The sequence below is a fragment of the Chinchilla lanigera genome, unplaced genomic scaffold, assembly GCF_000276665.1.
Source record: "Chinchilla lanigera isolate Chin_1 unplaced genomic scaffold, ChiLan1.0 scaffold00015, whole genome shotgun sequence".
Classification (NCBI taxonomy): domain Eukaryota; kingdom Metazoa; phylum Chordata; class Mammalia; order Rodentia; family Chinchillidae; genus Chinchilla; species Chinchilla lanigera.
In genome coordinates this window covers 7204152-7219437 of record NW_004955416.1, presented here as the reverse complement: position 1 = coordinate 7219437, position 15286 = coordinate 7204152, and the positions used below count along the sequence as shown (strand labels likewise).

Genomic DNA, 15286 nt, shown 5'->3' with positions numbered 1-15286 from the left:
TAGAACTAGGCAGTCCGACTCTGGGTTCCTGCTGCTTCTTTCTCCACCTGGAGGGTGCACAGCCTGGCCTGCCACAGACTCTAGGAGTACTCCTACCCCTGACCTCAAAGGAGAAGGAGGGGAAATATCTCTCTTGTACTAAAAAAAAAAAAAAAGGTAAATTGAAGCTGGGTGTGGTGGCACACACTGTAATCCCAGCTACTCAGGAGGCTGAAGCAAGAAAATCATACATTTGAGGCCAGCCTGGGCAACCTAGTGAGACCCTATCTCAAAATTTAAAAAAAGGTCTGTGGATGTAGCTCACTGATAGGGTGCTTGCCTAGCAGCTGCAAGACTCTGGAGTTCAGTCCCCAGCACCACACACCCACACACACACACACACACACACACACACACACACACACACATAAACACACACAGAGAAATTGAATTCTAAAGGGAAAAGCCTTTCTTCTGCTGAGAAAAGGAGAAGAGCATTCTTGCCCACATTGGGAGTAGAGTTTTGCCCCAGGCCTGGAGTAGGAGAGAGCTTTGAGGGTCATGCTCTAAGTCATCCTGCAGTGCTTTCCCTGATCCTGCCAGTGCAATAGGCAAGGCTGGTATTATCAGCTTCTCTTTCAGATAAGAATGTGCAGGCTTGGGGCCACACTGTGAGCACGTGCCTCTACGCTGGGACTTTGCTGTCACTTACTCTGCCCTTTCTAGACATCATGAAGAGAAAATCGCAGAGCAAAAAGGAGCTTCCCACTGTTGGTTTACCTCAGGTGCTCCCATGTCAGAGAGGAGAGACCCCTCTACAGCCCACCACTCCCAATCAAAGATGGCCATCCGTGGAGGCTGGGGGTGGATCTCCAAACCCTAGACACTTCCCCAGGAGTCTGTAGCAAACCATGTTGTTTTTGCTGTTCCCAAGCCGAGGACACTTTCATTCTCTGAATTTCTTGTCTCTTATGAGACACAGTAAGCAGACCTCCACACTGTCCTCTACAGGAGACTTTCCTGTTTGGGGAGGCTTTGCTTCCTGCTTACACCACATCTGGAATGCCTTCCTCACTTCTCAGCAGCCTGATTGCGCTTATCTTTAAAGGGCTAACTCTGCCCTATCTTCAGGAGACCCCAGAGCCTTCCCCTCCCCACTGCCCCATCTCTTTCCCTCCTAGTTTTGTACATAGCAGATGTATTCAAACCTAGGGTGATCAGCTGCCCTTCTTAGGTCCCAGGCTTGTCCTGGTTTAAAGGCGAGGCCTCTGACATCCAGAAGCCAGCTACATCTCTGTACTTCCCATGGCCAAGACCTGATGCCTGGTTCACTTCTTCAAAAATATCCATTCAAACCTTACTTGCCCCTTCTCCACCTCCCTCGGCCCTGAGGAGTCCTAACTCCCCTCACCCAAGGCCGAGTATGCCCCCTTTCCAGGGCCATGCAGCCAGCAGGTTGAGAAGATGAGATGCATCTAGTGGAAAAATGGATCTCCTGCTCTCTTCAATTCAGGGGTCAGTTAGGGTCAAGGCCAGAGCCCTGTGGCCTGGAGATGATTTGGAGGCAAGAGAGTCCAGCTCTTTGGGTAATTCTTGCTTGCATCCTTCGCTCTTTCCAGAGTAGTGGCCTGTCCTGAAGGAGTTGGGGGGCTGTGCCGCGAGTCCCAGCGCGCTACCAGTGGTCTTAGGTCCTAAGGCGCCCGCCCTGGCTGCGGCCTTGGCGTCTGGCCCCGCCTGCTCCACAGCCGCCGCCGGGAGCGGCCCGCGGGCGTGCTGTCAGTGTTGGAGACGTCTGAGATTGGAGAGCGCACGCCCTCCCCGCTCGCAGTGAGCGTGTGCGGGAGGCACAACTGTGTGTGACTGCGTGACGCGCGGCACTTCGGGCGGCAGCTCCCAGCCATACCGAGCCCCTCCCCACACCACGTGTGCCTACTCCTCAAATTACTCAGCTGCTTTTCGCTATCCCCCCGACCCCCCGCCTCTAGCTCGCCCCTGGCCCAGGTCTGCCGTCGTAGGGTCCCATTTCCTTTCACCTTGGACAGCGGGAGGCAGCTCTAGGTTTTCCCCGACGAGCCCGCGGTCCCGCCAGTTTCTAAGCAGCCAAGAGCCGGGGCTCAAGTGGGGGCGGAGGGCGGGGAGTGAAGACTGCGACTTCGGGATTGGCCCGGCCGGGTGCATGTGGCCCCCAGGGGAGCAGCCCCCGCCCCCGCCCAACCGCCGCCGCATTCCCAGGGGAGCGCGGAGGAGGAGCCGCTCCCCAACTTCGTGGCCCACGGAGGGGTGGGGGTCAGGGTCGGTCTCCTCCGCCCCGCAGGTCTCTGCCCTGACCGCTCAGACTGCTTCCCGGGCAGCCATTGCCATGGAGACCCCTGAGGCTATAAAGGCAAGTATACGGGTGGCCCGCAGCTCCCGCGCCGCTGAGCCCCCCAAGTAGGAAACAAGCGCCCCGGCGGGGCCCGGCCCCCGCAGGAGGGAAGGAGGCGGAGGAACGGCGCCTGCAGCTTGAGGAGTGGCGCGCCCCGCCAAGGGCTGGAGGCTGGCGCGCGCGGCGGGTGTCACCGTCTCAGCAGGGAGCAGGGGCTGCCCCGGGTGCGGGTGAGTGGCACGGCTCCAAGCCCCAGAGACGGAGGGGCGCTGGACCTGGGGAAACGTCCGGAGACTCAGGAGGGGGCCGCGCTGGGGCTCCCGTCGTCTCGTGGCGGGCCGGGAGCGGAGCCTGGAGTAGCGAGCAGCCCACACCTCTAGGCGGGAGGCTCCCGGAGGAGCAGCGGGACGCCAGGAGTGCATCCCGAGACAGGCGCGGGACCAGAGCTGCTGCGCGACCGGAGCAGCGACCTAGGGACCCTCGGCCGCAGGAGCCCACGCGCAGAGGTAGCGGTACCCGGGCGAGGGAGCCAGGGCGCCCCCCTGCGGAGCTGCCGGGCCACCCGGGCGCGGCGGCGGAAGCCATGCTCAAGCCCAAGGACCTGTGTCCCCGAGCGGGTACCCGCACCTTCCTGGAGGCCATGCAAGCGGGCAAAGTGCACTTGGCCCGCTTCGTGCTGGACGCGCTGGACCGCAGCATCATCGACTGCCGCGCGGAGCAGGGCCGCACGCCGCTCATGGTGGCCGTGGGGCTGCCGGACCCCGCTATGCGCTCCCGCTTTGTGCGGCTGCTGCTGGAGCAGGGAGCAGCTGTGAACCTGCGGGACGAGCGCGGCCGCACGGCTCTCAGCCTGGCTTGCGAGCGAGGCCACCTGGACGCCGTGCAGCTCCTGGTGCAGTACAGCGGCGATCCCGAGGCCACCGACTCAGCGGGCAACAGCCCCGTGATGTGGGCAGCGGCGTGCGGCCACGGAGCGGTGCTCGAGTTCCTGGTGCGCTCCTTCCGCCGCCTGGGCCTGCGCCTGGACCGTACCAACCGCGCGGGCCTCACGGCTTTGCAGCTGGCTGCAGCGCGCGGCCACGGGACCTGCGTGCAGGCGCTCACCGGGCCCTGGGGTAGGGCCGCAGCCGCCGCGGCTGCCCGGGGCTCCAACTCCGACAGCCCGCCAGGCCGCCCGGCCCCCGCCCCGAGCCCGGAGCGTCGACGACCCAGCCCACGCCGCCTGCCGCGGCCTCTCCTGGCACGCTTTGCGCGAGCGGCAGGCGGCCACGGTCACGGCCATGGTCACAGCGGTGAGGCCGCCCCAGCGGGCAAAAGCTCGGGCCGGCATCGGGCACCAGGTGGCGAGCGGCCGGAGTTGGGCCGCAGCATGAGCCTAGCGCTGGGAGCCATGACCGAGGAGGAGGCGGCGCGCCTACGGGCAGGAGTCCTAATGGCCCGACCAAACTCACCCCAGTCTGCGGGGACTGGGCGGTGGCGTTCGCAGGAGGTGCTGGAGGGAGCGCCCCCAACTTTAGTGCAAGTCCCCATCGGCCTTAGTCCCCACCCGGAGGGCGGACCTGGCTCTGGCCGCCTGGGTTTGCGCCGACGTTCCACAGCTCCAGACATCCCCAGCCTGGTCGGGGAGGGTTCGGGACCAGAGAGCGGCCCGGAGTTAGAGGCCAACGCACTGCCCCTCTCGGTTCCTGGGCCTAAGCCCTGGCAGGCGGGCACCGAGGCTGCAGTGCTGCAAGCCCAGCGGTAAGCAGCAAGGGCCGAGCCCTGCTCCTTCCCGTCCCTCACTTCCAGGTCCTCACTTTCTCGCAGCCTGCCCCCAGCCCTCTCAGAACCTGTCCCCACTGTCAAAGCGAGACCTCCACCAGTCCTCCACCAGAAGTAAAAAAGGGGTCCCACCTCCTCTATGCGCTTTGCTATTGCGGGTCTAGATCCCTCACCCTCCGTAGGACCTGCCTTTCCTGTGCCTGAAAGGCGAGGAGCGAGGCTTCCACGTTCAGCCAGGAAGGTGCACAGGAGGCTCGCCTTTCTAGGTTATGGGAGTCTACTGTCGGCCCCTTCCCCTCGCTGAGTTCCCAGCACCCTGGCAGCAGAAGGGCTGACTTTTCCAAGGCCCGGCCTCGCTGGCGATAATGATACTGATGCAACCAACCGCCAAAGTCTCCCTCTTGCTCATTGTTCGGAGGGGAAATTTCAGCACCTCTCTAGACGGGAGGGCTGATGAGGAAGGAATCTGGTGGTTAAATTTTTCCAGGGTAGAAACTCCCGCTTCAAGACAAAGCATTTTGGGGGTGGCAGAGTTTCTGGTGTTGGCCACCAGTTGTCCTTTGCACCAGCTCCTGGGTAACACGTTTCCTCTGCCTCTTGCCCCAGGATTCAACTTCACTGACAGTGTAGGGTCATGTCTCCCCCAGACCCCTGGCCGGCCAGCCTGCTTCTCAGCTCCGATGCATTTGAAGTCCATCTTGGTGGGTCAACGCCTCACTTCCTGCCGGCCCAGCCTTAATTCCACGCACTCCCTTCCCAGAGGCTCGAAATGGAAAAGACTTAGCACTTCCCCGCCTCCCACCGCCTCCTAGCTCCCCCGATCCGCACGTGGGTGCTCGGGTAGGGTGGAACGGTTGCGAAGGCTTTTTACTTAATTGCATTTCTTCCAACCCGCAAAGAATTCGTGTTTTGAGGCTTTGTATGTGAAGCTAAAAGCAGCGGGTCTGATACGTGGCTTAAGAACCTGACAATATCTCTTTAAATAGAAGCTCCGCGAGGGGGATAATTGACTGAAGTGTTTGCGACGTTAACCGGCGGCGCGCGGGAGTCGGGAGCCCACACGAGCTGCAGGTCTCGATTTAAATTACATCCGACTTCGGTAAAAGCTGAAAGGGGCCAGTTCGGCGTCCCCTACTCCTTGCTGGGCTGTTAATAGAAGGCCGGGCGGATGCTAGAGTTCGAGACCAAGGACCCCTGCCTCTGCCCCGCTGCGTGGGACGCAGGCCTCGCCCAGCTTCCAGCTTTCATTTTATTGCTGGGCAGAGTAGTGAGTCAGAGGGACCTGCGGAGAGGTAGTTAAAGGCCTTTGCTAGCCGCGTCCTTTGTCTCCTCCTCCCGCCCCCGCCCTCCCACTCTGTTCCCGCCTAGCGAGGGGGAGGGCGTAGGGGAGGTGACAGGTCGCGTGCGCTAGGACCCCGCGGAAGCGCTGGCACGGGTGTCCGTGCGCCCGGCCGGCGGGGTGGCTGCAGGCGGGGGCGCTTCGGGAACCCTGAGCGTGCAGCGTGCAGCCCCCTCGCCCGCCTGCGACGTCGTCGATGTATTTGTCTGCAGAACGAAAGGTTCTCACCGATAACTTCGTGGGAGCCGCCCACAGCGCGAACGGCCCTGCTGAGAAGTTAGGGCTGGGGTGAGCGCCGGAGCGGGGCTCGCGCAGGCCGCACGGCACCTCCCGGGTCGGGCCCTACACCCGCGGTGCCTGGGCGGCCCGCGCGGCCGCACCCTGGACGTGATCCCCGGTGCCCCCTGGTGGTTAGCGATCTCCTCGCTGCTCCCCGGCCCAGTCTTCTGGATTTTGGGGGATCACTAATGTGTACTTCTCCCTCCGTGTGCATTTCCCATGGGATCCTCTCCGTCCTGTAGAACACTAAATCCGGATACTTGAAGTCACTTCGCAGCAGAGAAGTGTGGGACAGCGAACCAAAAACACGAACAGCAACAACAAACGCTCACTGGGGGTAGCAGGAGCCCAGAGCCTTCACTAAGAAACCCCACTTGATCCCCTCGTTAAGGCTCCCTGTCCCGAGAGCTCGTGATGTCTTCTGAAAAAGCTGTAGCTTCCAGTCTTTCCCTTTCTCAACACTGGAACCTGCCGATTACACGCAGTTTTCTTACAATAGCTATTTTCTTCTCTGAGGTGTTTTGCCCTTTCCTCCGTTGCCCCAAACAAATGCTGTCCTCTGTCCCGGGTCTGGATGGTGGATGACTAATCGGAGAGCGCCTGCAAACCCTGATGGAGAGTCATGCCTAGGGTGGGGGTAATGATGCTCCAAATGCAAACTGCCTCCTTCTGCTCTCTGCTTGCTCATTTACTCCCCTTCCACTGTGCTTGATGCCGTTGTTAATGGTGTTCGAATATAAGTATTTTGGCTTAAAACAGCCCGAGGTCTGGGTCACACACTGTATCAGAGGCTCTGTCTTCTTTCCAGGGCCATGGACATGTGGCTTTCCGGTGAACATCACCTCAGGCTCTCTCTGTGGGAGAAACAGCTCTGTGGAGTGGCCTAGAGCTGAGTGGTTGGTTGAAAGTGATGTTTCTAAAAAAAAAACTTGGGCTCTCTCCTGTCTGAATCGAGCTGCGTGTCTGACTGCCTTGCTGTATTTACAGACACCTTTGTTATGGGCCCAGCTCACTGCAGAACACAGTCCACCACACTTTGCCCCCTGGAACTTCCTCTCATTGTCAGCCTAGGGCGCCGAGGCTGGGGTCTGCTCTGGGGCTCCCCAGCACAGAAGAGACTTTGCTAAGCAATTTGCTCTTCCTACTCTTGTTGCTTTCGACTTTGTGAAGAATCACCCAGGCCACTGAAGCTCAGCACTTGTTGGTGTGGGAGGCTGCAGGACGTATGTACACCCTTCGGGTGATACTGTGTGGGATACGGACTAGGGAGTAGCTAATAAACCCAGTATTATTCCATTGTGAGAACCGGCCCATCTCTGCCTTCCTGTCCTGTCCCGCCTCGAGGCTCCCTTCGGAGGGATGGCAGGATGGTCTTGCTTGCTGTACAAGCTGCCAGTCCTTGTGGACCCCATCCCTGCTCCTGAAGCGGGTGGGGCTGCAGGACCAGCACTGCTCACTGGGGCAGTGATGTAGGCAACCAGGGGAAGGTCTGCACGGTCCTTTACTCCTTGTTGAAAGGTGACTGTGAACCCTGGGCTGGGTGTAGGTCTCAGGAAGGGAGGACTAGAGTTCAGGTCAGAGTAGAAGGCAGCTTTCTCCACTTCCCACCCCATATTGCTTGGTTTCCAGACATTTCTCTGTCCCAGTGTTGCACTATCTTATTCAGTTCTGAGAAATGATGAAAGACTGCTTTCTCGCCGGCAGCCTAGGGTCTAGAGCATGAGCAGCAGACGGGGCGAGGCTGATGCAGAGCAGCCCAGGCCACCCCCTAACACTTTCCTGAGGGGCCCTTCTCCCTCCAGGAGGGAGCCCTGTCTCTCATCTGCTTCAGTCTCAAGGGCCTTTCACTTCCTGTTTCCCTCCTTCTCTGCCCTCATTTCAGGCCCACACGTCAACAGGGAAGTTGGGTGTTCTGAGGACTCCAGCGACTCCATGCTGGGCTATTCAGAGACCCACCCCAGGCCACCCAGTCCAACACGGTCCAATTCCCAGAGACACCAGGAAGCACAGAGGTTTGAACACTCAGTTTAATTTAAAACAGGCACAAGTGCAAACAATTCACAAAAGTTTCTAGGGAAGATGCTTTTGTTTTTAAAACTCTGACCTTTAAAAAAAAAGTCCTTGCAATTTCTTTGCCCTAAAGCAGGCCACAAGGGGACAGAGGAATCTAAAAATATGATCTGGATTGGATCCAGACACCTGTTACTTCCCTGGCTTTCCCTGTCCCACAACAGCCTGTAAGGCAGGGAGGGAGGACAAGGTGGCAGGTGTCTGCAGAGGCAGCTGGGACAGCAGGTTGGCACAAATGGGATCCACTCCTTTAGTGTGATGGAACCCCAGGCGGTGGCCTTCTGCCCCAGCCAGGGACTCTGAAGAGAAGGACAGGCCTCTGATGACCTGGTTAAAAGATGAAGGTGACAGGTGAAGCAAAGTTTATTCCCTTGTCTCCTGTCTCTGGCTCTCAGACTGCACAGTATGGGAGAACCTCAGAAGCCTCATGAGTACCCAACAAGTGTCAGACTCCACACAGACTCCTTTGCTGGTTAGGGAGAAACATGGGGCTTGAGTGGTGAGGAGCCAGGCCGAAAAAGCAGGTCCTTCAGAGTGGACTTGGGTGGGCGAGAGGATGGGGCAGCCCCTCTGGATTTGGCTATGGGTAACCAAAGGGACCCAGCCCATTGGGGTGACCTTCCTCCCCTTACTCATGTGCACTCCATACCGTAAAGTGAGGCCACTTTTACCACTAATCCCCTTCTTTCACTCAGAAAACGCCCCCCCCCCACCGCCTCTCCCACAGCCAAAGAGCAGGCCACCCACCGCTGTGTGTGGGAGGGCGGGTAGTTCAAGGGGACAGGAGCAGGTGTGGAGGAAGGGGAATGTCTGCAGGAAGTCAGGCCGAGGGAGGAAAGAGGATTCGGGTAACAGAAGCCTTCCCGGGGCCCTCTGAGATGCCAAGGTTTAAGGATGGAGCTGAGAACAGCAAGTGTTCATGTGGAGATGGGCGGCTGGCCCTCCGGGAAGGCCCAGGACGCTAGTGTACTACTACTACCTTTAAAAATTCCACAGCAGCCTGTTCTGCTGTGCTGGCCACAGAGGCCAGGAGCGCTGGTCTCCAGGTTTCTTAGAAATATCCCTGTGCAAATAACAAGGGGTCATCCTGCAGAAGGGGTCTCGATCATCCCAAAGGAAGTAGGGACTCCGCGGAGGGAGAGAGGCCAAGGGGGCAGGTCCAGCCTGGCCCAATGGGCAGAGGGGCGGGAGGGGCGGGCTGGGACTTCACATTCAATCTTTGGAGAGAATACTGAGAGAATGAGGCAGGCAGGCCCTGCCAGCGGGCTGGCTACCCAGTGTCCCCTGCCTGTGGGCACAGGTGGCAGGCGCACTTTGAGGGTGGGCTCAGCAGGTGGAGGTCTGCTTGCGGTACAGCTGAATCAGGGGCACCAGGCACTCGGGCAGCCCCATCTGCAGCAGGAAGGGGTGATCCAGGAGCTCCTGGGCCGTGGCTCTCTCCTGGGGCTCCCGCACCAGCATCCGTTCCAGGAAGTCTCGCAGCACTGGAGAGACCTGTGGAGACAGAGCAGCAAGAGGAAGCCATGGTCTGCAGTCCCTCTGGGGACCTTACTGTGTAGCCGTATAACTGAAAGTCTTGACTTCTCTGGTTTGTTTCTTCTGGTTCTTCCCAGGCTTACGGTACTTGTTGGATTATCAGGTAGGTAAGACAGGGTGTATCAGCCCAAGAACAGTGGCCGCCTCACTTGTACTAGCAGCTTCCAGTATTGGGGCTCAGGGTACCCAATTTTTGGCGGGTTTTCTGTTGGTCTTCCTAGCCAGCTGTCTGGCCGCAGATCTCTTTCCACTTAAGAGACTGGGTTTCAACCCTCTGGGATGTTCCACGCACTGGCCAGCAGATGGCAGTGCTGTTTAGCAGTCTTGTGCTGACCTGCCAGCACGGTTTAGAGTGGGGTTGGCAGGAAAGGGTTAAATCTCAATCCTTCCCCTCTTCCCTCTCTCCTCCCTCCTCCTCCTCTCCCTCTTTGTCCCTCTCTCCCTCTTTCTCTCTAATTTTAAAGGCAAAGCTGTGTCTCTACTTGTGCTGGAGAGGTCTGTGCCCAATCAGGCTTCGAGTTCCTCCCCAGGACAGCAGAGATCCCTGGTGTCCTTGCTGTCCCCACTCAGGGGCAGCCCCGGTAGCCTGTCAAGCGCCTGCTGAGAAGTGACCCTAGCTCTGCAGCTGCAGGGGAGTTTGGGTGAACGTGGCTCCACTCTGGGCAGAGTTTGTGTGCAGAAAGATGGGCCCAGAGCCTCTCCTTTCGGAGGGGAGAAGCCAGGTCTGGCTGGGAGTCCAGGCTCTCATCCTGGACCCTCAGGAGAAACGGGGTCTGTGCGGTCACAAACTCTGCACTACCCACCTTGTGAGAGTTTTTCAGCTTGGGTGGGGGGCTGTCCCGGAGCCTCTTCATGGCTTGCACGGGAGAGTCACTGAAGTAGGGGGGCTCCCCATCCACCATCTCAATCACCATGATGCCCAGAGACCAGATGTCCACCTGCAGAAAGAGAATGTCCCTGACTGCGTCTGCACCGAGTCTAGCCCTGGGTGGCAGTGTGCTGGTCCCAGCTCTCCTTGGGGACCTGTCTCCTTCCTCCTTGGCCAGCTGCCCTGAGGTCACTATGTTCTGCAGTGGCCAAAGCTGTGGGCACACGAGTTAGCGGCCATGTAAGACCATCCTGCCCGGGAAGCCTGTGCCCTTTGACCTTGCAGGGGGACCCACACTTGGCAACAATGTGTAGGTGAGAGCAGCCCCATCTGAGAGAGGGGTGATCCCAAGGGAGAACTGGAGAACCAGGGTCATTTGTGGTGGAGCCTGCTGAGGGCCGTAGCAGGAGAGCTACTTGGGACAAGTGAGGGGTGGAGGGACTGGTTACCTCGGTGGCATACAGAGACCTGGAGATCACTTCAGGAGCCATCCAGTAGGGGGTTCCCACCAGCGACTTCCTTTTGGGCACATCTTTGCTGATCTGAGCACAGAATCCAAAGTCCGAGAGCTTCACCTGGGATTGGAAAGGAAGGAGGTGGAGGACCTGGAAAGGGAAGGAGGCTGGGGAAGCGGAGGGGCGCGGTGGGAAGGACAGCGGGCCTACCCTCCCATCCAGGGTCAGCAGGATGGAGTCACTCTTGATGTCCCGGTGGATGACACCCTGGCCGTGCAGGTAAGCCAGGGCCTGCAGCACAGCCTCGCACACAGTGGCGATCTGCTCCTCATTCAGCCTGGACAGGGAAGGCAGGGCCACCCAGGGGAAGAGAAGGTGAGCTTCAGCAGGGCGGCTGGGCAGGGTGGAGGGGTCCATGGCACAGGGCCCCACGACACCCAGGCAGTGTGTTTAGCAGTGCAGTCAGGTCGAAGCCCGGGATTGCTCTTCTTTTCCCCACTTCCCTGAGACCCCTAGCCTCAGCTACCCCCAAGTCTTCTCAGCCAAACGCTGCCTGATTCCCTGGCCAAGGCTGTGGGGAGGCAGCTTCCTGCAGGGCCCAGGCTTCCTAGCTGCCCACCTGACTTGGGAGATGATGTCTGTGAGGGCCCCGCCCTGCAGAAACTCCATCAGCACCCACAGCTCCTCGCCCACCAGGTAACTCTTGTACATCTCCACCACATTGAGGTGCTGGTAGTCCCGCATGATCACCACCTAGGGCGAGAGGCACGAGTGAGGGACACAGCACCCTGGGCATGGTCACCCTGCCAGTGCTGCTCATGGATGTCCAGCCTAGCTGTTGCTCACCACCCTCCCAGGCACACCCACCCCTGTCTGCCCCGTCTCCCACCTCATTAAAGAGCAGCTCCCTGCGCTGCTGCTTCCTGAGGTCCATCATCTTGACGGCCACCTGGCGGCCCGAGTGCTTCTCCCGGGCCAGGCACACGATGCCCGTGGAGCCCTCTCCGATCTTCACATAGCTGTCCAGCAGTAGCCGGGGGTCACCCTGGTCCACCACCATCCTGAGTGCAGCCTTGAACTGCTCGTGTGTCACAATGCCCGTGTCCTCACCAGCCAGGGCACCCTTGGCCACTGCGGGATCCTGGGGCAGGTACAGGTTGCTGGTGCTGATCTGGGCATGCCGGGTACGGGGGGAGCCTGCTGGGGAAGACCGGCCCGGAAGCGGGCCAGCAGCTGGGGCTGTGCGGAAGGACTTTGGGGGGCTGCTGGTGTCCGAGGCAGTCAGAGGACTGAAGGTCCCCGGGGGCTGGTCTGAGGGCAAGGACTGGGCCTTGGCCACCAGGCTGGGCGGAGAGTCCTTCTGTGGTGGTCGGAAAGCCGAGCTGGGCTGCAAAGACAAGGAAGGCAACAGGAGGGCGGTGGCTGTGGGAGGTCTGCGGCAGCCCCTGAGGAAGGGGGTGGCCACTGTGCCATCCGGACGCTGGCAGCATCAGGCAGGGTTTCAGATCAAACCGGGGAGGGACTATGGGCAGAGATTTTCTAAGGAAGCTGAAGCCCAACCACAGCCCTGCTGGGGAGATAGACTGTCATGCAGCAGGCTCAACAGCTTCTCACATCCCCTCTGCTCCTCCTGGGAAGGCCGGCAGCCGAGTCCCTGGGGTGTCCTCAATCTGGGCATTCTTCCTGGGCAAATGGCAGCCCGGCCCCAGGGAGCACACTGCGAGGCAGAGTCCTCCCTCTGTGTGGTGGGGCTCCCCACGTGGGCAGAAGTGGCCCTGGGCAGGGATACCACAGCTGGGGTCAGATAGCCTTTCTTGTGCCTGTGGTGGGCAGTCTGTGTGTTTGTGTCAGTGCTGTGGGATTCTGACCCTAGCAGAGGACCGCAGAGCTCCATCACCATGCAGGGTTCTCGTGTGAGAACCCTCTGGGCTGGGATCTGATGCCACAGAATGGGATCAGGAGGGTAGGTCCAACCAAACCCAAATTATCAGGCTAGAGGTGGGGAGGTATCCTAAGAACTCTGCAGAGCAGCCCCTCTGGTCCTCCAGGCAGGAAACTCCTGGCTGAGGGTGAGAAGGTGGAGTGCCGGTCCTTACAGCCTGTGGAAGGGTGGCTGGAGGGAAGGTGGAGCCAGGGCAGGCTGGTCCCCCAGGACGCCCTGCTCAGGCCCACCCCTGGGATCCTTTTTTGGCCTATACCCTCCTGCCCTGAGGTAGGCAAAGGACCCATCCTGCACTTTTCCCCAACGTGCTGGAGAAGTACAGGAAGACCCTCTCAGGGATCACGGAATTTTAAAGGGTGCCAGGTGAGGGACACTTCAGGAACTGTAGAGAGGCCTACGTGGAACTTCTCTAAATTCAGCACGCTGGCAGCTGTCACATGCCTGTGGCTGCTGGGCTTGATCTCTGAGCTGAAATGACTTGCAGGGAATCTCCTGTTACCGTGGCCTGGGCCGCTTGCCTGGGGTCCCCAAATCTAGGTCTGAGTCTCTACTACGACTGGCCAGGGCTTTTCTTGCTGCTCTGATGTCCTGTTCCTGGCCTTGGGGCTGGGGTGGGGTTAAGCAGGTATGCAGTGGGGTGGGGGTGCTGCCAGCAGAGGGCCACAAACCTCCCTGCCCACAAAGTGGACACTGGCCCCTGGCAGGCTGTGCCCACTTGCAGGGAAGAAGCTAGAAAGCCTCCCAGGACTGTCTGGGCTTCTTTATCCCCAGTAAGAGTACTGGAACAGTAAGTGGATTCCCCCATGCCCCTGTCTTGCTCTCTCTCCACTGCGACGGACGAACGGGACCTCTGGTCAAAGCTTCAGGACTGATCCACTCTGCCCTACGATAAGTGTCTGAGGCATCTCCTCCATAGATAAGGGGACTGTCTGCAGTGATCTAGGGCCCTAGATGAACCACAGATTTCTGGGCCTCAGAGAGTGACCCAGAAGGTCCCTAGAGATTCTATGTTTTCACAAGGTCCCCAGCTTTGGATGTAAGTGGCCCATCCCCCTCACTTTGAGAAGCTTAGGAGGAATGGACTCTAATTCCGTGGCCTTGGGGAACTTCTAGGAGGGCTGGGATGGAGGGGCAGGGAGGTGGGGGAAGGATGGAGGCAGCAAGCCACTGCCAAGGCCGGGACGCCATGTCCTGGGGTAGGGGTTTGACAGGACGACACCAGGCAGGAGTGGGAGGAAGGTGGGGAAGGCTCACTTCATCACTCGATCACCTATAAAAGGATCAGGACTGAGGAGGTGCCTGCTGGCCTGCAAGATGTGGACTTAACTCAAGAAACATGCTGTCCTAGCATGATCTGTGGGTGAGGGATGGAGCTGGGAGCCACCTAAAGCCCCTCTGGAGGCCACTGTAATGGTCCCTTGCCTTCTCTTCACCCGGAAGCTCCTAATGCAAGCTTAGGGTGACTTCCTTCCTTCACCTCTGGTCTCCAGGACTCCTGTACAGACCCATCCTGCTCTGTGGATGTGTCGGCTTGGGTGGTGAAGGGGGGCGGCTAAGATGGGGGTTCCCCTCCTACACCCTCTGTCAAGGCCCCTGTGGTGACGCTGCTGCACATATGGACTTAGCCCAGAGGCAGAGCCAGAGTCCTGGGGCCAGGGGTGGGCGGTGCAGACAGGAGCCCAGTGCCACTGTGGTTTGGGACACGGGGCAGGGTGGGCTCTGGTCCCAAGCATCCCTTGGTGGGCCTTGCTGCCTGTTTCTAAAAGGAGGAAGGTTTCACTGAGTGTAATCACAGGCAAAGACGCAGTGAAATTCATTAAACCACGGCAAGAAAGGGAAAGGACATGCTGCGATGGAAGGATTTAACTGTTACAGGCTATGGACTGAGTCAGGTACTAGCATGACTGAGACCTTGTGGAAAGGAGGTCACAAGAGGAGCTGTGTGCTGAGTTGCTGTGATGCCTTGTTTTCCTCTTTCACTCGTGCCTCTCCAGCTAGGGGCTGGCGGAGGGGCGGGGGCTGTACCCGAAGGGTTCTGAAGGCAGAGGCTAGGTCAAAACAGTTTAAAAAAAAATAATAAAGCCATTCCTTGAGGGCTTACCACCTTGACTGCCTTAAATGCGTGATCTCATTTAGTCCCATAACCCCGTGGGTTTTCATAATCCCTTAGGTATTAGGACCGAGAAGTCTCTACAACTCCTATGCTGTGGGCCTGTTGGTGCTGTGTATCTCCGGCATATACTAGAACACAATGGAACACAGTAAGTGCTTAACTAATGTTTGCCTTCCCCTTCTAAGTGGAACCACTTTCACCACCCCTGCTCCAAACCATCTTTGGTCTACCTGTCCCTTAGTTCTTCAGCTGCACTGTCAGACCTTAGAATGGGAGCCTTGGGGCCTATGCTTGGACCTCCCAGAGCCACACCTGACATACAGGCCTCAGCGGCCTCAAGGCCCAGGGCACTGGAGCGTGGCTGCTGTGTGGGAGCTGCAACGAGCATCCAGAGCCAGCTCTCAGGGTGTGTCTGGCCCAGAGCGCTACTGGCCTGGTCTGGGGGTCCTGGAGTTGTAGGGAAGCCTGAGGCTTCTCAGCTGTGTTGGAATTTGCTTAAAGCAGTGGTTGTCAACCAGGAGAGGGAGCGAGAGGGGGGGGGAGAAGCGGGAGAGGGAGGAGGAGGGAGAGGGGAGAGGG

The 15286-nt window shown here is 59.1% G+C and overlaps 2 protein-coding genes across 5 annotated transcripts in view; one reads left to right on the top strand and one right to left on the bottom strand.

Moving 5' to 3' along the window:
• The first annotated feature begins 2911 nt into the window (after positions 1-2911).
• Positions 2912-7025, top strand: Ankrd63 (ankyrin repeat domain 63). Of its 4 annotated transcripts, none has more exons than XM_005381227.2 (2): positions 2912-5204; positions 6532-7025. In XM_005381227.2, the coding sequence occupies exon 1, from the start codon at positions 2928-2930 to the stop codon at positions 4086-4088; it is 1161 nt and encodes a 386-aa protein (XP_005381284.1). In that variant the 5' UTR covers positions 2912-2927; the 3' UTR covers positions 4089-5204; positions 6532-7025. The 4 variants fall into 4 exon arrangements, with proteins under 4 accessions (XP_005381284.1, XP_005381282.1, XP_013368052.1 ...); XM_005381225.2 differs by having other exon boundaries at positions 5657-7025; XM_013512598.1 differs by having other exon boundaries at positions 2912-5372; positions 5657-7025.
• A 707-nt stretch (positions 7026-7732) lies between these two features.
• Pak6 (p21 protein (Cdc42/Rac)-activated kinase 6) overlaps positions 7733-15286 on the bottom strand; it is a 21122-nt gene continuing 13568 nt past the window's right edge. The window contains exons 4-9 of the mRNA XM_013512644.1: positions 11542-12039; positions 11272-11405; positions 10863-10989; positions 10647-10772; positions 10133-10267; positions 7733-9287 (exon numbers count right to left, since the gene is read on the bottom strand). Of these exons, the coding sequence (XP_013368098.1) occupies positions 9120-9287; positions 10133-10267; positions 10647-10772; positions 10863-10989; positions 11272-11405; positions 11542-12039 (1188 nt within the window). The 3' untranslated portion in view covers positions 7733-9119. The remainder of the gene's footprint in view (positions 9288-10132; positions 10268-10646; positions 10773-10862; positions 10990-11271; positions 11406-11541; positions 12040-15286) is intronic.

Excerpts from the sequence above, each read along its gene's own strand:
- Ankrd63 (XM_005381227.2), top strand. The coding sequence starts at position 2,928 with ATGCTCAAGCCCAAGGACCTGTGTCCCCGAGCGGGTACCCGCACCTTC.